At 63.5% G+C, this 17,609-nt stretch overlaps 1 protein-coding gene across 4 annotated transcripts; it reads left to right on the top strand.

The window, feature by feature from the left end:
• The first annotated feature begins 1,272 nt into the window (after positions 1-1,272).
• Positions 1,273-14,850, top strand: LOC120388100 (CLOCK-interacting pacemaker-like). Of its 4 annotated transcripts, none has more exons than XM_039509688.1 (4): positions 1,273-1,424; positions 11,325-11,543; positions 13,357-13,529; positions 13,877-14,850. In XM_039509688.1, the coding sequence occupies exons 2-4, from the start codon at positions 11,333-11,335 to the stop codon at positions 14,795-14,797; spliced, it is 1,305 nt and encodes a 434-aa protein (XP_039365622.1). In that variant the 5' UTR covers positions 1,273-1,424; positions 11,325-11,332; the 3' UTR covers positions 14,798-14,850. The 4 variants fall into 4 exon arrangements, with proteins under 4 accessions (XP_039365622.1, XP_039365621.1, XP_039365623.1 ...); XM_039509687.1 differs by lacking the exon at positions 1,273-1,424 and adding an exon at positions 9,398-9,449; XM_039509689.1 differs by lacking the exon at positions 1,273-1,424 and adding an exon at positions 10,739-10,860.
• The last annotated feature ends 2,759 nt before the right edge of the window (positions 14,851-17,609 follow it).

Below are 17,609 nucleotides of genomic sequence, written 5' to 3'. Positions count from 1 at the left end.
AAGCTAAACACTCCTTTCTTATTTCCTTCTTTTGGTTCCTCATTTTTCCTGAGTGCCCTCTGTACAGATAAACATATTAAAAGCAAAAATGCAAACCTTGGCTTTATATATAACAGTTGTCTAGACTATAGGCCTTTGGGCCTAATACAATAAATGCTGCAAGCAAATGATAACCTAGGCTGGACAGGTGGGGCAAATTTTCCCTATCACCCTCAAGTCTTTTTCAGAATCACTGCTTCCCAGAATAGGTTCCCCCATCCTGTAGGTCTGGGCTGATATTCCTTGTTCCTAGATGTATACATCTGGATTTGGGGTTTGCAGATGGGTCCCTGATAGAAGTGGGGGTGGGAAGTCTTGCCAATTCTCTAGAGACTCGAGCACTTCTTGGCGTAGCTCACGCAGCCCCAACTGCAGGAGTCGGGATCACAGCAGAACCTCATTGAAGAGAAAAGTATCCTGCATCCCTGATTCTGGAGAAGCTGGAAAATGTGACATGAGGATGGCACTAATGCTCAGAAAGCAAAGAACCAGGCCACATGCGAATTACTGGTAAAAAAAAAAAAAAAATCTCTTAAATTTTTAAGCCAGACTCATTCATACTGGGACCTGATTCATGATTTTTTAATTCTTGAGCTTGGTGATACTGGCTTAGGGCTTGTCTACACTGGCACTTTACAGTGCTGCAACTTTCTCCCTTAGGAGGTGCTTTTTTTTTAGAGCACTGCCCTGTGCTGCGACAACACATTGCCAGTGAGGCAGTGTCACTGAAGGGGGAAGGGTTTTCTAGTAGAAATGGGGTTCCATCACTTTTTGGGGCAGCAGGGTCAGGAGTGGGTTACTGCTGGGGAGCAGGAGGGGGCTACTGAGGGCAGGGCTACCAGCCCAGATTGGGGGCTGCTAGGGGACAGGGTCACTAGCTCAGGTTTGGAGGGTTGCTGGGGGCAGGAGAGGGGGGTCTACTGGGGGACAGGGCAAACAGCCCAGGCTGGGGGCTGGTGAGGGGCAGGGCTGGCAGCCCAAGTTGGGGGGCGCTGGAGGGACTGCTGGGGTGGGGCTGGCAGCCCAGTCGGACCCCTGGGGGATGCCGGGGGGCAGGAGCACCGACACTGCGGCTCCCCCGGGCGCCCCGCAGAGCCGCGCGTACGGGCCCCGCCCCCACGCGGGGAGTATGACCAAGAGGCCCCGCCCCTTCTTCCCCGGGTCCCGCCCCCGCACATGTCTCCGCGTTCTCTCCACGCCCCTCACGTGGACACGCACCAGGCTCCGCTTCCGCACGTGGCGTCGGGGCCGCGCCGCTCGCCCCGCCCCCTTCGCGGCGGAGGTGCCAATTGGTTGCCGGCGCTGTCAGTGCGCGCGAGGGGCGGGGTCACAGTTGAGTCTTTGTGTCTGAGTCTGTGCGGCGGAAGAATCGGGGCGAGAGGCAGGTACTGACCCCCCCCGGCTCCCCCCCGTCCCCCCAGTTCTCCGCTCCCAACCCCCCGGGGTCCCCCAACCCCCCCAGTTCTCGGGCCCCCGGGCCCCCCCCCCGACCGTCCCCGGGACCCCCAGTTCTCTGCCTCCCCCGAACTCCCCTGGGGACCCCCAGTCCTCCGCTCCCGCCCCCGGTGCCCACCGACCTCCCCGCCCCCAGTCCTCCGCTCCTGACCTTCCCTGGGCCCCCAGTCCTCTGCCCCCGACCCCCCGGTGCCCACCGACCTCCCCCGGCTCCCCCAGTCCTCCGCTCCCAACCCCCCGGAGCCCCTCAGTCCTCCGTCTCCGACCCCCGGGCCCCAGACCTCCCCTGCCCCCAGTTCTCCGCCCCCTGACTACCACAAGCTCCCTAGGCCCACTCCCCAGTCCTCTGCCCCTGTCCTCCGCGGTCCCCTGAACTCCCCTGTCCCCCAGTCCTCTGCTGTTAGCCCCCCCGGGGCCTCCTGAACTCCCCAGGGATCTCCAGTCCTCTGCCCCCGACCCTTTGGGGTCCCCTGACTCCCTGCCCCGCAGTCCTCCACCCCTTAACCCCTAGGCTCCTGAACCCCCAGGCCCCCAATCCTCTGCTCCTGACCCCCAGAGCCCCCAGTTCTCCACTTCCAACCCCCCCGGCCCCTGAACTCCCCCGGGGCCCCCCCGTCCTCTGCCCCCAAACCCCTGGGGCCCGCCAATCCTCTGCTACCCAGACCTGCTGGGCCACCCCTGAGCTGAGAGGTAAGAATTGACCCTCCTGCCTCCTGGGACCCCCCCATTCCTCTTCTCCCGACCTCCTGGGTCCCTCTGAACTCCCCTGGGGCAAGAGGCAGGTACTGCCCCCCCAAACTCTCCTGAGGCCCCTCAGTCCTCCCCTCCTCAAACCCCCTGGCCTCTCCTGAACTCCCCTGGGGTGACAGGTAGGTATTAGTCCACTGGGACCCCCTGCCCCCCAATCCTTCACCCACACATACCCACTGGGTCCCCTGAATTCTCCCAGGGTGAGAGGCAGGTACTGGCCACCCTGCCCCCTGGGGCCTCTCAGTTCTCTGCCCCCCCCAAACCTCTTGGGCCCCCCTGAATTCTCCTGGGGCGAGAGGCAAGTACGTCCCGCCCTGGCAATCACCCTAGTCCCCTGGAATGCCCCCAAACCTCTAACCCCCCTGGCCTCTGAATTCCCCTGGGGCGAGAAGTAGATAACTGCCCCCCCTAGGGACCTCCCTGTTCCCCAGGGAACCCCGAGCCTCCTGGAACCTCTCAAAACCTGCCAACTCCCTGCCCCCTCCAAACTTTCCCCCTAATCCCTCCTTGTCAGAACCTGATTCCCCCTGGAATCCTGGCCTGGTTCTTGGGGAACTCTAGCCCTTCTGAGCGAGCAATAGATACCAGAGCACCCTGGGTAATTCTCCCTCCCACTCCCCCAACACCTGTTCTGCTGCTTGGGTTCCTCCTGGGATGGGGCTCTCCCTGGATGTGGAGGTGGGGTACTCAGGATGAGTGCGTGTGCGTGGGATGCCCCCTCAGTATGTGGGTGTGGGGGTGCCCTAGGATATGGAGTGGGGGGCTCAGGATGTTGGTGCCCCTGGGGATATGGGGACATTGGGGGACATTTTAGGACTGCCACTTGCTGCTTTATGGGGCGTGTGTGTGGCAGGGGTTACCTGCTGGGGGGCCATGGGAAGCTGGCCTGAGGCTATTGCAGGGTGGAGCACAGGTCGCGGGGTTGTTGCTTTGTTCAGTTCGGAGCCGGACACTGGGCACCCACTGGCAGGTCGAAATGCCCTTTGTGGTGTGTGGGGCTGAGCTATGGGGTGGGTGAGCGAGGGAGTGGCCCCTCCCTCTGGGGGTTGGCTGAGGACCTCGCTTCCAGGGCCCTGTCCAATGCAGGGCTGGCTGCATGGTGCAGAGACGCTTTGCCCCCATTCACACCCCAATCCGAAGGCAGCTCAGTCTCCTTTACTGAGTCCTGGGGGTGCTGTTGCCACTGGTTAGCCATGGCTCTGGCAGGTGGGGGTGGGGGCAGTGGAGCCGGGGGGGTGGGGTCAGATTCTCCCCCGCACTGTAAAATGGTGGAAGGCCGGGGGAGGGCGTGCTGAATGCCTTTCCAGAGGGACTCTGTCATGCACCGTAACCCAGGCCCTGCAGCCCCTGGCTGATTCCTCAGAGTACAGCTAAGGGCCAGGCTCAGTTGGGGACCCGCTGCCAAGAAAGATGCCCTCCCCCTGCTCCTGGGGCGCCCTGCACCGGCCAGGCTGTGCCAAGGGTGCTCCTGTGCAGGGAGAGTGAGTGGCCTGGGGCCTGGCTGAATTCCCAGCCCCCTCTCCCTGCTGTAGGTCTGGGTGTTCCCGGGGCAGCCATTGTGTGTCCCAAGCCAGGGCCCAGGAGCCCCTGCTGGGGTAAACGCTCTCCTCTTGCTTCTCCTGGGAGCTGCTGGGGTTCAGTCTCGGCCTGGCTGGGACCCCTGAGGAGTGACTTGTGGGGCAGGCAGAGTCCTCCGGGGAACAACCCAGCTTGTGGCTGGGGAATGTGTGTCCTGGGAGAGGTGATGAGTTGGATGCAAAACACCCCTTGGCCAGCGAGAATCCGAGGCACGTGCTGGACACCTCAGTGCCTCTGAGGTGTTGGTGGACACAGGTGTGGAGTGAGGGCTGGTGGGGTGGGGAGAAAGTCAGTGTCTGGCTGATATGGGGAATGGGTGCAAGGTGCATGAGTGACTCTCTCAGCAGACAGGCCTGGAGCCTGTGCCAGCTTGGTACCAGGCCATGAGACTGCAAACCACACACACACACCCTCCCCTGGACTGACTGTGTGGTCTGCATAGCGACCCCCCAGCAGGTGCTAGGCTGGAGATGCTTTGGGAGCTGGCAGTTAGTATGGCTGATCTGCTGTGGGAGAAGAGACAGACACTGCCCACCAGGGACCTGCTGCTGAGCGGCGGAAGCTGCAGCTCCGGGGAAATGCGGCCGTTGCCCATTGGGGTTGGAGGGCTTTGGGGAATTCCATGGGACAGGCTTTGCCCTGTCTGCACCAACCAGTCTGCTGCGCAGTGTGCTCCGTTCTGCATGGCCCCAAATCTTCCATGTGCTGCTGTGAGGCGGCTGGGGACTGGGCAGTGGGGGGAGTTGTGTTGGCTCCTAGGCTGTGGTTGTAGGTCTGGCCTTGGGGTGGGGTTATTTCTCCATTGTGCCACTTGTGTAGAGATGACTGGATACTTCGGGGGGTGGGGGGTACTCGCCCCTGGTGCGGCTGCTCCGTGGGAGCAATTGCCACTGGCTTGAGAGGACAGTGCAGTAGTTGATGGGTTGTCGTCGGAGTCCAGTTGCTCCCTGGAGCACAAGCTGTGGTGAAACTGGACAGCGGAGCTGGGGGAGCCCCTGCCTTTGCCATGACCACTAGCTCGTGCCCTAGACAGAGACAACGACCCCCCAGAGGGGATGAACTCGCTCGCCCAAGCGAGTAGCAATCAAGCCCTTGCCACCAAGTCCAGCATTGCACAGCCTCTGTTCCAGCCCCCACCGTGCACAGCAGCAGCTGCACTGGGCACTTCCTTCCCCTGGACTGGCGCCCAGAGGGCATTAGCCCAGGGACGGGGGCAGGATCCAAGAGCCGGGCCAGTACCTGGGAGCCTTGCCTGCCAGTCCCACCCTCTGCCCCGGGCCGTGCTGCTTCTCCAGGCTTTGCACGGGCTGGCTCCGGGGGGCCCTTGGCATTGGTTCCAGGGCAGCTCCTTGGAGGATGCTGCTGTTTGTGCTGCCCGCGGATGGAGCCCCTGTCCCTGTCTCCTGCAATCCTGTTCCCCTCCACAAGGACTGGGCAGCTCTAGTGCCCACAGAGCGGGAACTTCCCAGCTGGCCTCCCGCAGACAGAATTCGAGGGCAGGTGGTGCCGTGTTCAGGGCAGGAGCAGAGCCCTCGGTGTCTGGGGGAGGTGAGAGCCACGGGACCTGTCGCAATAGCCTGGCTGCTGGCCTCCTGCTGCATGTGTCAGACGAGGTGGCTGCTCTGTGTGGATCCAACCTGTGCTAGAGACATCCCATCACTGAACAGTGAGTGTGAGATCTGGATGTTGTCAGGGCTTGAATGAACTAGTGACATTACTGAGGGGGTGGGTGGGTGGCGGGGTTGGTGGTTTGAGCCGAGGCTTGGACCCAGGACTCCTGGGTTCTGTTTCCAGCTCTGGGAGGATGTGGGGCCTAGCACTGATCCCTGGCTCCTGGCTGGGACATGGGAAGCTGAGTTTTCTCTCCCCACGGGGGCTGTATGCGAAGCACCAGTGGAGCTCGCAGCCCCTTTGAATTCCCTGGTGTCCCTACGCCAGGACCACCTGGGCCTGCTTGGTGCCAGCACTGGGATCCCTGCATGTCTGAAAGGTGCAGTACCTTGGAGTGGGGTGAAGGAAGAGCCTCCCCTACGTGTGGCTCGGCCCATCCCACGTGGACAGAGCTGGGCCTTTCCACTGCACGGCTGCTGTGCTCTCCAGACAGCTGGGGCTGGGCCACTGGAAAGCCCCTGGAGAGGATTAAACAGGCAGCGGAAAGAAGCCGCTTTGGGAGGCATGAGAGCTGTGCCTGAGAGCGTGTCTAGCTGAGACTGGGAGCCTCGCCTGGCTGGCCAGGGTGAACAGTCCCTTGGCTTGGTCCTGGAATCCTTCCCAGCGTGGGGAGGGGCTGTGACCCACGGGTTGGGTGGGGCGGGGAAGGGAAGCAGAGCCAGGAGTAGGGATGGGTTGAGCAGGACAAGGGCTGCGATCTCCCTCCTCCAGCAGTGCCACTGAAGGGCTGGCGAGGGCTGGAGTGGGCACAGGGAGAGCCAGGCAGCCTGCAGGGTGGGCTGCAAGGGGCAGAGGTGGGCACAGCCTGTGGCATGATTGGGGGGGCTCAGCGGCCCCCACCTCCTCAGGTGCCACAATCCTCTGGGCTGCACATCCCGCTGCTCCTCTGCCCCCCCCCTTCCTTTTCTAAACTCCATTCCCCACAGCTAGGGAGTTTGAACTGCCCCCATCCGGCCACAGCCCCCTCCCTGAGCAAGCTGGACACCAATCCCTTTCTGGGTGGTCTTCCCCTTCCCCCATGCTGCAACCCGGTGTGGCCTTCCCCAGTCGTCCAGGGCTTGGGGCAGAGCCGACTAGGTAGCGGTGTGGCTTGGGGGAGGCAGGCTGGAGAGGTGGGTCTCTCCCCACGTGGGCTGCTGTGATGTGGGGCAAATGGTGTTTCCCACCTTCTGTGGGGCTCTGATGGCTTCTTAAACATTTTAAAAACCTTATTTACTTTACATACAACAATAGGTTAGTTCTATATTATAGACTAAGAGAAAGAGACCTTCTAAAAATGTTAAAATGTATGACTGGCCTGCGAAACCTTAAATTAGAGTGAATAAATGAAGACTGTGCACACCGCTTCTGAAAGGTTGCCGACCCCTGATGTAGAATGAGGTGAGGTGGCTGCTGTCTGAGCACACTGGCTATAGGCTCTCGGGGAGCGTGGGTGCACCTAGGCTAGAGCACCCTTAGGAGTCCTCGGTGGTCATTGTCTCCTAGCACCTGGGCCAGCTGGGCCTCCCTGCTCTCGCGGCCTGCGCTGCGGTCCCTGGGTTAAGTTTGGTGGTGTCTGGTCTCAGGGAGGGCACCACCTGTCTGGCTCCCCCAGGAGACGCTGCATCAGGGTGGACATGCTCCTTTGTGTGGGGGTGCGGGGGTTGTGAAGGCAGCGGGACTGGGGAGCCTGGGAGAGACTGCTGGGCTGGTCCGACTGGGCAAAGTGCTTGGGGGTGAGCTCCGTTCCTGAGGCCTAGCCGAGGCCTGGGGCAGCAGCAGCCCGGGGAGGTCAGGAGGATGTCCTCCCCACCCCCCGCCGGCAGCTTGGGGGCTGCCTGCTCCCCTTGCCTTAGCTTCATTGCACCTCGTTTGGGGCACTGGCCGAGGCCCCTCCCTGGTAGTCCCAGCCCTGCCCATTCCTAGGTATTCGCAGTGCACTGGCGTAAGCTGGGAGCACTCCCATCTCTGGGCTCGGAGGAGGCAAGGTGTAAACACACACGTGGCTCTGCACCTGACGCAGCTTGCCCAGCAGCCGCCCTCGTGTCTGTGCAGAGCGGCCACCGGAGCCCTGTGTGGCTGGTGGAGCTCAGGGCAGCGGCTCTGGGCTGGAGTAGAGTGGGTGGCCCTCTTCCCACACCTGACACCTGGCAGCTGTGAGGCAGGGTATTGCTGCTGGTAGGATTGCACCGTGCAGCTGAGGCCTGAGCACTGGGATACCAAGAAGAGTGGGACTGCAGGGCACCTTTGGGGACTGGCACTTGAGAGAGCAGCTTGGGGGTCAGTGAGAGGGCTCAGACCTCTTCGGAGAGCCCATCCCAAAGGTGGTATAGGCTTTCCCACAGGGTGAAGGATGGGGGCGGGGGGGCTCTGCTGTTGCAGCCCCTCATGGCCAGGGCCAGATCCCACTGCTTGCCCTGCTGTTGATTTGCTCTCTGCTCGGGAAATCAGCTGCCTTTCTCCAGGCGCGCGCTCTCACCCATATTTGTTCTGTCTGTGCCTCCTTCCCTCTCCGGACCTTGTGTGTTTCAGCAGTGTCAGTGGCAGGGGGGAGGGGGTCCTGTGGTCAGAGCAGGGGATTCCTGGGTTCTTTATCACAGCTTCGCTGGGCTGCGTTTGCCCCCAGTGGGCTGTGTTGGGTGCCGAGCTGCAGAAGATCTGTCCCTTGGCAAGTGGCTTCACCTCCTTGGCTGAAAATGGGTGGTGATTTCCCTGTGGGAGCCAGTGAATGGCTGTGCCACCCTAGGCCGTCCAGCTGGTGAAATGTCCTGCAGGAGTGTCGGAGACACCCCCTCCCAGGCCCAGTAGCATTGCCCTTGGGTTGCTGCCCCTCTCCAGTCGTTCACCTGGCAGCGTGCCTCTCCAAGCCAGTTAGGTGCCATGGGGCCGTGGGGATGAGCGCGGTGCAAAGCTGAACCAGGGTGCAAGCCGAGGGATTCCCCCGAGCCGCTGGGGCATTGGGTGGGGTGCCGGGGCAGGTCAGATAGGGTGATCACAATGGTTTCCCTTTGTGATTTGTAGCTGCAGTGACTGGGGGTGGGGCTGCTGGTTGTTGCGTGCTCTGGGATAGCTCAGAGGAGCCCGCGCCAGCCCTGCCGCTTACTCTGCTCCATTGTTTGGAGGTTGGCTCTGCAGCTGCATTTCCTTAATCGGTGCCAGTCCTGCTGTGCCCCCCATCGCGGTAGTGCCTGCCCACTCCCAGCGCGTTGTATCCGCCTGTGCCCCCGGGCTGCTCGCCTGCCTCATAGAGGGGATTGAGACACAAAGGCTAAGGGACCGAGTGCTCATGGCATCAGAGTAGTGGCCTGGCCCCCAGTCTCCTTGTTCCCTCCCCGCTGGGCCACGCTTCCTTCCGTGGACACTGCCCCCTCAGCATCCCGTGGCTGGCAGTGGTAGAAGTAGCTGAGTCACTGAGCTCCAAGCCAAGTCCTTTCTCTCTGGCCAGGTTGGGGGTGGCTGATGCCGGGGTTGGCTCCACTCTAGCTGTGCAGTGGCCCTGATGGCACCCCCAGCTCCTCTCTGAATCCTAGGCAGGCTGCACCCTGTCTGCATGGGGACAGGCCAAGAGAGGCTGAAGATGATCAAAGGGCTGATGGGGGTTTTGTGTCCCTGTTAGCACACGTGGGCCTGGGGGAGGGGTGTCTGTTGAGTCCGAGGGATGCCTGCGCGCGCCAGGCCCCTGCTGACAGAGGGGTGGAGAATCAGCTGAATGCGAGCTTGCTAATTGCCGTGTGGGCCCAGAGGGCGAATGTGATCTGGGAAGGCAAAAATGGGATCCTCAAGCAGGAGCAGGGAGGTTAGTTTCCCTCTGGAGTGGGTTCTGGTGCAACCGCTGCTGAACTCCTGGGTGCAGTTCTGTGTCCACGATTCCCAGCGGCGGTTGGTAAAGTGGAGAGAGTCAGAGAGGAGCCATGAGGATGATGGAAGGACTGAGGGGGTCATGGAGTTCAGCATATGGAGCTTAGCAAGGAAGATGGGTAAGGGGTGATGATCAGCGTGGAAGGACCGATGGGCCAAAGATTTGACACTGGTTCATCTTGCAAAGGGTCAGCTTGCTGCAATGCCTGGACTGAAACCTCAGCCTGCAAAGCCACCACACTGTGTGTCACCCCCAGAGCTACGGGCAGGTCTCCACCACGGGGAGTTCTTAAATCAAGTGTCCCTGCTTCCTCGCCCACCGGTGCAGAACCTCCTTCATCACTGCCTAGCTCCAGAGCTTCCTCCCAGCCCACCCGGGGCTCTGCTCTGCCTCCCCTGTGCCCTGCCTGACCACTCATCCCAGCCCTGCCTGGCCTCCTTGCACCCTCCCTGGCCCCTTGTCCCAGCCCCGCCAGGACTCTGCCTGGCTCCCCTGTGCCCTGCCCGACTGCCCATCCCAGCCCCGCCAGGGCTCTGCCTGGCTCCCCTGTGCCCTGCCCGACTGCCCATCCCAGCCCCGCCAGGGCTCTGCCTGGCTCCCCTGTGCCCTGCCCGACTGCCCATCCCAGCCCTGCCAGGGCTCTGCCTGGCTCCCCTGTGCCCTGCCTGACTGCTCATCCCAGCCCTGCCAGGGCTCTGCCTGGCTCCCCTGTGCCCTGCCCGACTGCCCATCCCAGCCCTGCCAGGGCTCTGCCTGGCTCCCCTGTGCCCTGCCCAACTGCCCATCCCAGCCCTGCCAGGGCTCTGCCTGGCTCCCCTGTGCCCATCCCAGCCCCGCCAGGGCTCTGCCTGGCTCCCCTGTGCCCTGCCCGACTGCCCATCCCAGCCCCGCCAGGGCTCTGCCTGGCTCCCCTCTGCCCTGCCCATCCCAGCCCTGCCAGGGCTCTGCCTGGCTCCCCTGTGCCCTGCCCGACTGCCCATCCCAGCCCCGCCAGGGCTCTGCCACGTGCCCCTGCTCGGGCTGCCCCCCCCGGGCCGGAGCGGGGCTCCCAGCGAGGCGATCGCAGCCCGGCGGGCCGGGGACTGGGGCTCTGGCCGCGGACAGGTGTCTCTCTCCCCCGGTTACTGCGCGGGCCGCGCTGCCCCCACCACGTGTCCGCGAGCGTGCGGAGCCGAGCGCGCCTGCGTCTGCCCCTCCCCGCCCGGGGGGCCGCGTGTCTCCCGGCCGGCGCGTGGCGCCCCGCGTGGCCGGGCACGTGCACCGCTGCCCCGCGCCCCGCCCCCTCGGGATTAGCGGCGGTGGCTGCTGGCCTCCCGCGGGCGGGTTAGTGACGTAACAGGGGAGCGAGCGGCGGCTGCTGCCCTGGGAGCGGGGCCGCGCTGCAGGGCCGCACCCCTGACCTGGGGGGCGGGCCGGAGCGCGCACGTGTCGGTACAGGCACGCGGGAGGGGCACGGACCCGGCCTCTTCCCCCGGGGGGTGCAGGCGGCTGGGCGCGTTTGCACTTGCCGGAGAAGCGGGGGCGGTTCGGTGCGTGGCTGGAGAAGGCTGGGGGGCGAGGGGTGCACGGTGCACAGACCTGCGGTGGGTTTTCCTGCGGCTGCAGGAGGGAACAGCCCTTGCTCCCACTCCGGGGGGCTGATGGGGTTGTGGGGGGAGGGGCTCTGGTGGGAGGGCCGGGGAGTTGATAGGGGGTGTGGCAGGGAGTCTGGGGGGGGCTGTGTGGGGCTATGGTGGCAGGGAGGCTCAGCCCATGGGAGGGGCAGGGTGGGGGTACATCTGTCCCAAAAATCATTTTTCCCCCCACCCCATGTAGTCCCCGGGAACAGGGGGGGTCAGTGCCTGCTGGGTAGCATCTGGCTTCCCCCCCCCCCAAATGCAGTGCTTCAGGTGGGGGCAGGATGAGGGGAGTTGCTATCTCAGGGGTTACCTCAATTAGCAGGAAGCTGGGGCAGCCCATCCTTGGCACCTGATCCTCTGCTTTTCCCTTTCAGGCTTGGAGATGCCTGCGGAGAAGCCCCCCGCCACAGAGAGGCCGTGCCAGCCCCTCGTGGAGAGAGGCATGGCGGTGGGGGGTACAGCAGCGGCGACCGTCAGCTCCAAGGGGCGCACAGGGCTGTTGGAGAAGCCGGCCATGGGGGGCGAGGGCAGCAGGAAGTCCCCGGGTCCCCACCCGCCAGCCAGCGAGTCAGAGAAGGATTCTGGCTTCTCAGGTAGAGACGTGTCCCGGGGTCAGCACTGGGCAGCAACCGATCTCTGGGCCTCCCCTGCCGCATCCCCATCCCTCTGCCCCACTCTTCGCCTGGGACGAGACTCCACTGGGAGGGGTGGGGGTGTACGAGGAGCCCAATTGGTTTCCTGGGGTGGAGGCAGCAGGTAGCCTGGAGCTGGGCCCGGCCTGCCTCCCCGCCCCCCATCCCCTCCTGCCCCAGGAGCAAAGGGCGCTGTGTGCATGGGAAGGACAGGGGGGTCCAAGTGGAGCAGGGGGAGTTGGGCTAAGCTGGCTTTGGTCCCCCAGTGCACCCCACAGTCTGGGGATGAGAGGCGTAGGGTTGCTGGGGCCTTGGGTTATGAAGCCCCTGGGCTCCCATGCCCAGCAGGGCCCCCGGGCCTCCCTCCCTGCCGACCCCCCCCCCCCCCTCCAGCACGCAGCAGGGCCCCTTCTCCTCCCCAGGCCCATTGTGTGGTGTTACCAGTAGGCCCCAGGGTAGAGGGGCCATGCAGTGCTGCCCCCTTAGCAGGATGGGCCAGAGGCCCCTGGCCAGCTGCGTTTGGGTCAGTTCTTTGGTGCCTCCTGTCACCTGTTCCCCTCTAGTGGCCCTGGGTGAATATTGTCACCTATTGCAACCCCCGGGGGCTGTTTCAGAGCCGGTCCGTCAGGGGAGCTGGTGGGGACTTCTCAGTTCAGTTGCCTGATGCTTTCCATTATTAAAGGTTTTCGTTGCCTTATTATAGCGGCTCTGCCACCCCTAGTGTTTGCAGCAGGCCTCTGACGCTGGGCAGGGAGAGAGCCTGGGCTGGAGAAGGGCATCGCCTCTCCCCAGGAAATTCTGCTCTCACATTTAGCTGAGCTGTGGGGAAATCACCATGTCCCTTCCCCCGCTTGCATTGTCAGCAAAACTTCAGCAGTAGCCACAATAATAATGGGCTACGGGCATGGGAGGCCAGGCCCGCTATGTCGCTAAATCAGAAGCGGTAGGTGCAGTCACTGAGGTCCCTTCCAACCCTGATATTCTATGAGTTACGAGTGGCATCACGATGCAGACGCACAAGGGGGCCGGGGCCTGGGCAGCGGGGCTTGGAATTTCCTCATGTCTGAGCGTTTGACTCAGTGGCCTGAACAGCGTCCTCTTCCCCCAGCTCCATGTCACCTCATTAGCCTCTCCTAGCCCCCGAGAGCCTGCGCATGGGCCTCCAAGCTCCTCTTTCCTCCAACCCCTGTGAGACTGCAGGGGCAGCCATGAGACGGGGCCAGCTGGCAGGATTGGGAAATCTGCCTCGGAGGGTCTTGGGGAGCCCCTGTGCCCCTCTCGTCTGGAGACTGCCCCACAGGCAGGGGCTAGAGTGGGACTAGAAGCCGGCTCCCAGCTTGTGTTTTGTCCTAGGAAGGTCTGTCCTGTCTCAGCAGAACAATCTCCATGGGTGGCACTGTGCAGCGCAGGGGCTGGGCACTCATCTCTAGCAGGCCTCTGCTCCCCAAGCGAGCTTTTGGGGAGACTCTGGGCTGCTCTGCATGGCACCACCTCTCCCAGCCCCAGACTCTTCCAGCCTAGACAGGAACGGACCCATTGCCTGGGGCTCTGGCAGGGCCCTCACGGCCCCATGTCTGGCTCCCAGAGCCAGACTTAGCTGCAGGGCTGGCCAGGAGATACCCCTGGAGCTGAAGCCATTTGGGGGTGGGGCATACAGCCAGCAGCTGGGGGGTTTGTTGCCTGCCCCCTTCCTGTGGCTCTCGTCTCGCCACCAGGCAGCCCAGCCACTGTCCCCCCATGGCCTCTTACACTCTGCTCCTGTCCCCCTGTGCAGACACGAGTTCGGAGTCCCTGAGCACGCTGGATCAGGCTGAAGCGGAGGAGCCATCCATCTGTGCCTCACACTGGGCGACCAACGGGCCCCGGCTGCGGACGGCGCAGGATCTCGACAGCACATTCACCAGATTCACCCCTGTTTACATTGTCAAAAACGTTATCCTGAAACAGGTAGCCCTCCTGCCCCAAACCCCCACCACACCCCCGAGTCCCTGGGGCTCGGACGCGCCCCAGCAGATTGGCCGCTCCCCAAGGTCACGGGGACGGGGCTCGCTGTCCCGCATGGTCGGTGGGGAAGGAGGGAAAAGCAGCCCTGGGCCTGACGCAGAGCTGTCCGCAGACACGGCTGTGCTTTCCCACCAGCAGCAGGAGAGGTGAAGCTGCGAGGTGAGGGAGCCCCGCAGGAGCAGAGCCAGCACCCACGTGCCCCCTTGTGGCCCAGGTGCGCAGCTCTCGGTGGTCAGCGCCCAGGTAGCTGGCTAGATGCTCACCCTCCTCTCCTGCTCTTCCCCTTGCAGCCCCCGGGAGCTTCCTCCAGCACCCAGCTTCTGCCCTGGAGTGGCCAAGCCCCCCCGGACAGTGTGCAGGGCCAGGCCCGGCTCATCTTCCTCCAGCAGCCGATGGCTACGGCCACGCTGAAGCCGCTGCTGCCTGGCCGGAAGCCACAGGCCAAGGACACCTACCTGCCCATCCTCAACGCCTACCCCAGGATCGCTCCACACCCGGGCCACAGCCAGGAGAACGAGGCTTCGGCTGGGCCCCTGCCCCCAAGTGGCAGTGCCGGCCATGCCAAGAGCAAGCGCTTTTGCCTGGAGGAGGCCTGGGTGTCGTCCTCTGAGTTGGATGCTCCCACCAGCTGTGGGCTGCGGGAGGAACAGTGCCAGGGTGGCGCCCTGCAGGTGCCCTCTGCTGGCAGCTCAGAGCCACTGTCCCAGAACACTGTCACCTCCTCCACGGAGCTGGCTCGGCCGGCACCCAGCTCCATCGCCGCCCAGGGGAGCCCAGCACTCCTGGACCTGGCTGAGGGGAGGATCCTGGCCAAGGCCTCCAAGAAGCTGGGCTCGAGCCTCGGGAAGCAGCGGCGCTTCCACAACACGGTGGAGATCCTGAGGAAGTCGGGGCTGCTGGGTGTCACCCTGCGGACCAAGGAGCTGATCCGGCAGAACAGCAGCACCCAGCGGGAGATCGCAGAGCTGCGGGAGCATGCCCGGCTCCTCTGCGAGGCCATGCAGAGCAACAACTCTCAGACCTGGGCCCGGCTCCAGGCGGCCATGAGCCTGTCTGCCTCCTACTGGGCCCAGAGAGGCACAGGCCCCAACATGCCTGCCAAGGCCAAGGCGGCCACTCCCCACAGGGACTGCAGTGGGGAGTCCCTGCCTGGCTCCCCCATGAGCCTGGCGCTCACTCCGGACTTGTCAGCACACACGGCCCTGCCTTAGGCCCTAGCACGGCCGGCCGCTCGCTCAGCAAATAAACCTGCTTTGAACAAACACTTGCGACTGAGTTCCCAGGCCAGGGGCCAGCCCCGCTCCTCTGTGGTGGGACAGGCAGGGAGATGGAGCTCGTCCCTGCTCAGAGCCTGGCTCCATCCGGGGGGGGGCTGCCTGTGGTTTGCACTGCTGCCTTGGGCCACATGAGCTGCGCTGGGGGAAGAGGCTGTGTGCCAGGCCGGGCATTGCTGGCCGTTCCTCCTGGGGGAGTGCGATGGAGAGAGCGGATAGCTCGGTGCCGTGTGTGCATGTGTCTATCTGTCCTTCCCCCTTGTGGTGACTTCAGCATAGCCTCTTCCTGTGCCAGGGCAGCGGTGCTCTGCTGGGCTCCAGCCTCGGGAGAATTCCTGGAGGTGGGTTACGGGCTGGCAGGGGCCCCAAGGAAGGGCTCTCTCCTGCTGCCTCCTCGAGGCCGTGTGTGATGGGAAGAGGGGCTGGGGACTCAGGTGCCCTATGCAGGTCAAGGGTCTGGGCGTGGAGCCTGGCCAGGCAGGTGCTGTGTCCCCCCCCCCCCCCAACGGGACCTGGTCAGAAACAGCTGCAGCTGCTAGTGATTGTCCACCTCCCCAACCCCAGCAGTGCCTGATGTGCCTGCTTCTCCCCCCCCCCCCCGCCCGCTGGGCAATGCCTGCACCGCCCTCCCCCCTGCACCACCTGGTCTGCGTGCACCCCTTGTCCCCCCCCCCCCACAATGCCTGGTCTGCAGGCTGACCCTGGGACAGTGCCAGTGCAGCTGAGGATGAGAACTGCTGCCTGCTGGACTGTGCTCCCACCACCCATGAGTCCCCTGCCTCAGTGCTGCTCCTTCCTCTCTCTGCTCTGCACCCCCCTCCCCATGGGTGAAGAGCTTGCTTGCTCTGTATGGCTCCAGCCCCCTCGCCCCCAATGGGCACCTCCCTCATGTCCGCTGTCCCTGCCCGCACTGGGTTTGCTATCAGCCCAGGCACCTCAGCCGGGCAGGTACCTGGCTGGCAGAGACCACGCCGACTCTAGCGGGGCTTCTGCATCGCTCCCGACAGGCTCCCCCAGCCCGTCACTGCTGCCTTTGGGGAGCTGGGGTTGGGCCAGGGTGGGTACAGGGCTGTAGCCCCCCACCTGCCAGGGATGCTCAGAGTGGGTCTGGGCTCCATGGAAAGGTGGCTCATGTCCCTTAGACAATGCTGGTGTTACTGGGGGCAGGCCCTGGGGACTCTGGAGTGAGCCACTGCTGCCACCCCACCCTTGTGGCTCTGTCCCAGGAGCTGCTTGGCCTCTCCTGGGCCCCTTCGCATCCAGCGCTCCTTGGCGGGGGTTGCTCAGGTCCAGCCTTCGGGCCCGAAGGAGCAGGGAGGAGAGTGATGTGCAGGTAGCAGTTCAGAAGGTTGGGCCAGACTCACTGCCCACTCTATGTCCCTTCACACGGGAGAGAGCCTCCAGGAGCTGGCAAGCGCTGCCAGGGGTGTGTGTGTGTCCCCCGCTTTTGGCTTGGCCTGGCACCCTGAGGCGGCCCCAGAAGAGGCTCCTGCAGCCCCTGCGCTGCCGCCTCTCTGGCTGCAGCTTTTTCAGCTGTTGGTGCAGCAGGGATGGTTTTATTCCTGGCATGGAGGTGTTGGGCATATTCTGGGCAGCCATAGCAGAACCACACTACTCCCCGAGGAGGCGCTTGGCCTCATCCCCTCCTGCCTGGCAGGAGGCCAGGACCAATTGAAAGCAGGGACCAACCTTGAGCTGAGCATTGAGCCTGTGGGGTCAGGACCCTTCCCCTGCACTCTCCAGCATATGCAGTCGTCCCAGAGCACAGCTGGGCTGGGTCCTCCAGCTGCCAGCATGGCCCAGGGTGCAGTTCTGCACTGCCCCTCCAGCCATGGGCACTGACCTGTGTGGGGAGAATGGGACAGTGCCCCAGAGCTGGGTCCACCAGCCTTGGCTAAATGGTACAAATGAGACAGTGGCACCAACTTGGCTTCCTAGGATTTTCAGGACACCAGCCCGGCCCTTTGGCATGTGCCATTACTGCCCTGTGGCTCCACCTACACCACACACCTTCCCTTTGACCAGGAGGAAGCTGCGAGGTCTGTGCTCTCCCCACCTAGGCCATGGCTTTGCCAAAGCCATTGCCAGAGGGGGTGGCCCTGGGAGTGAGGGAGAAGTGCCTCCTTCAGGCTGGCTGAAGTGCCAGCCATCCTCAGGCCGAGTCCCACCTGGTGCTACTGAACTGGCAGCTAAACCTCATCCTGCTGGCAGGCCCAGGGGACCCTACAGCTTTCAGCACATAGGCTGGGCTGAACTCTGGCTCCTTAGAAATGCTCTCCCCCAGCATTGCTGTTTCCTCTGCCCCTGTGGTCAAGGAGAAGGGCTGTGCAGGGAAACCTGCCCGAAGAGCTCTCGGGCATGGCGCTCTGCCAGCTCCCAGCCCCTGCAGGTCTGGCCTTGTAACTCTGCCATAGCCAGGGCCCCCTCCCTGTAGAACGGTACAGGGCACTCAGACTAGATTTGGACCCTGTAGGCATGCTGTGCAGGGCCCCAGCCCTCCCTGTAGGGCAGCTAGATGAGGGACATGCTGGGGCGTGTCTGGGGTCACCATGGAGGGTTGCCTTTAGCCCTAGGTGGAGCTAGCCCAGCCCCCAATGCTGCAAGGCTCCACGGTGGTCGGGTGTCTGTCACTGGCAGTCAACATGCATCTCTCCCAGCAGGCGCTAGGGCAGCGCCTCTCCAACTTTTGTACTGGTGACCCCCTTTCACATAGCAAGCCTCTGAGTGTGACCCTCCCTTATAAATTAAA

Source organism: Mauremys reevesii, linkage group 22, assembly GCF_016161935.1.
Source record: "Mauremys reevesii isolate NIE-2019 linkage group 22, ASM1616193v1, whole genome shotgun sequence".
Lineage (NCBI taxonomy): Eukaryota > Metazoa > Chordata > Testudines > Geoemydidae > Mauremys > Mauremys reevesii.
This window is presented reverse-complemented; position numbering and strand designations above follow the sequence as displayed.

Excerpts from the sequence above, each read along its gene's own strand:
- LOC120388100 (XM_039509687.1), top strand. The coding sequence starts at position 9,413 with ATGGAGTTCAGCATATGGAGCTTAGCAAGGAAGATGG. Across the intron at positions 11,544-13,356 it reads GAAGGATTCTGGCTTCTCAG|ACACGAGTTCGGAGTCCCTG; the intron begins GTAGAGACGTGT and ends CCCCCTGTGCAG. Across the intron at positions 13,530-13,876 it reads AAAACGTTATCCTGAAACAG|CCCCCGGGAGCTTCCTCCAG; the intron begins GTAGCCCTCCTG and ends TTCCCCTTGCAG.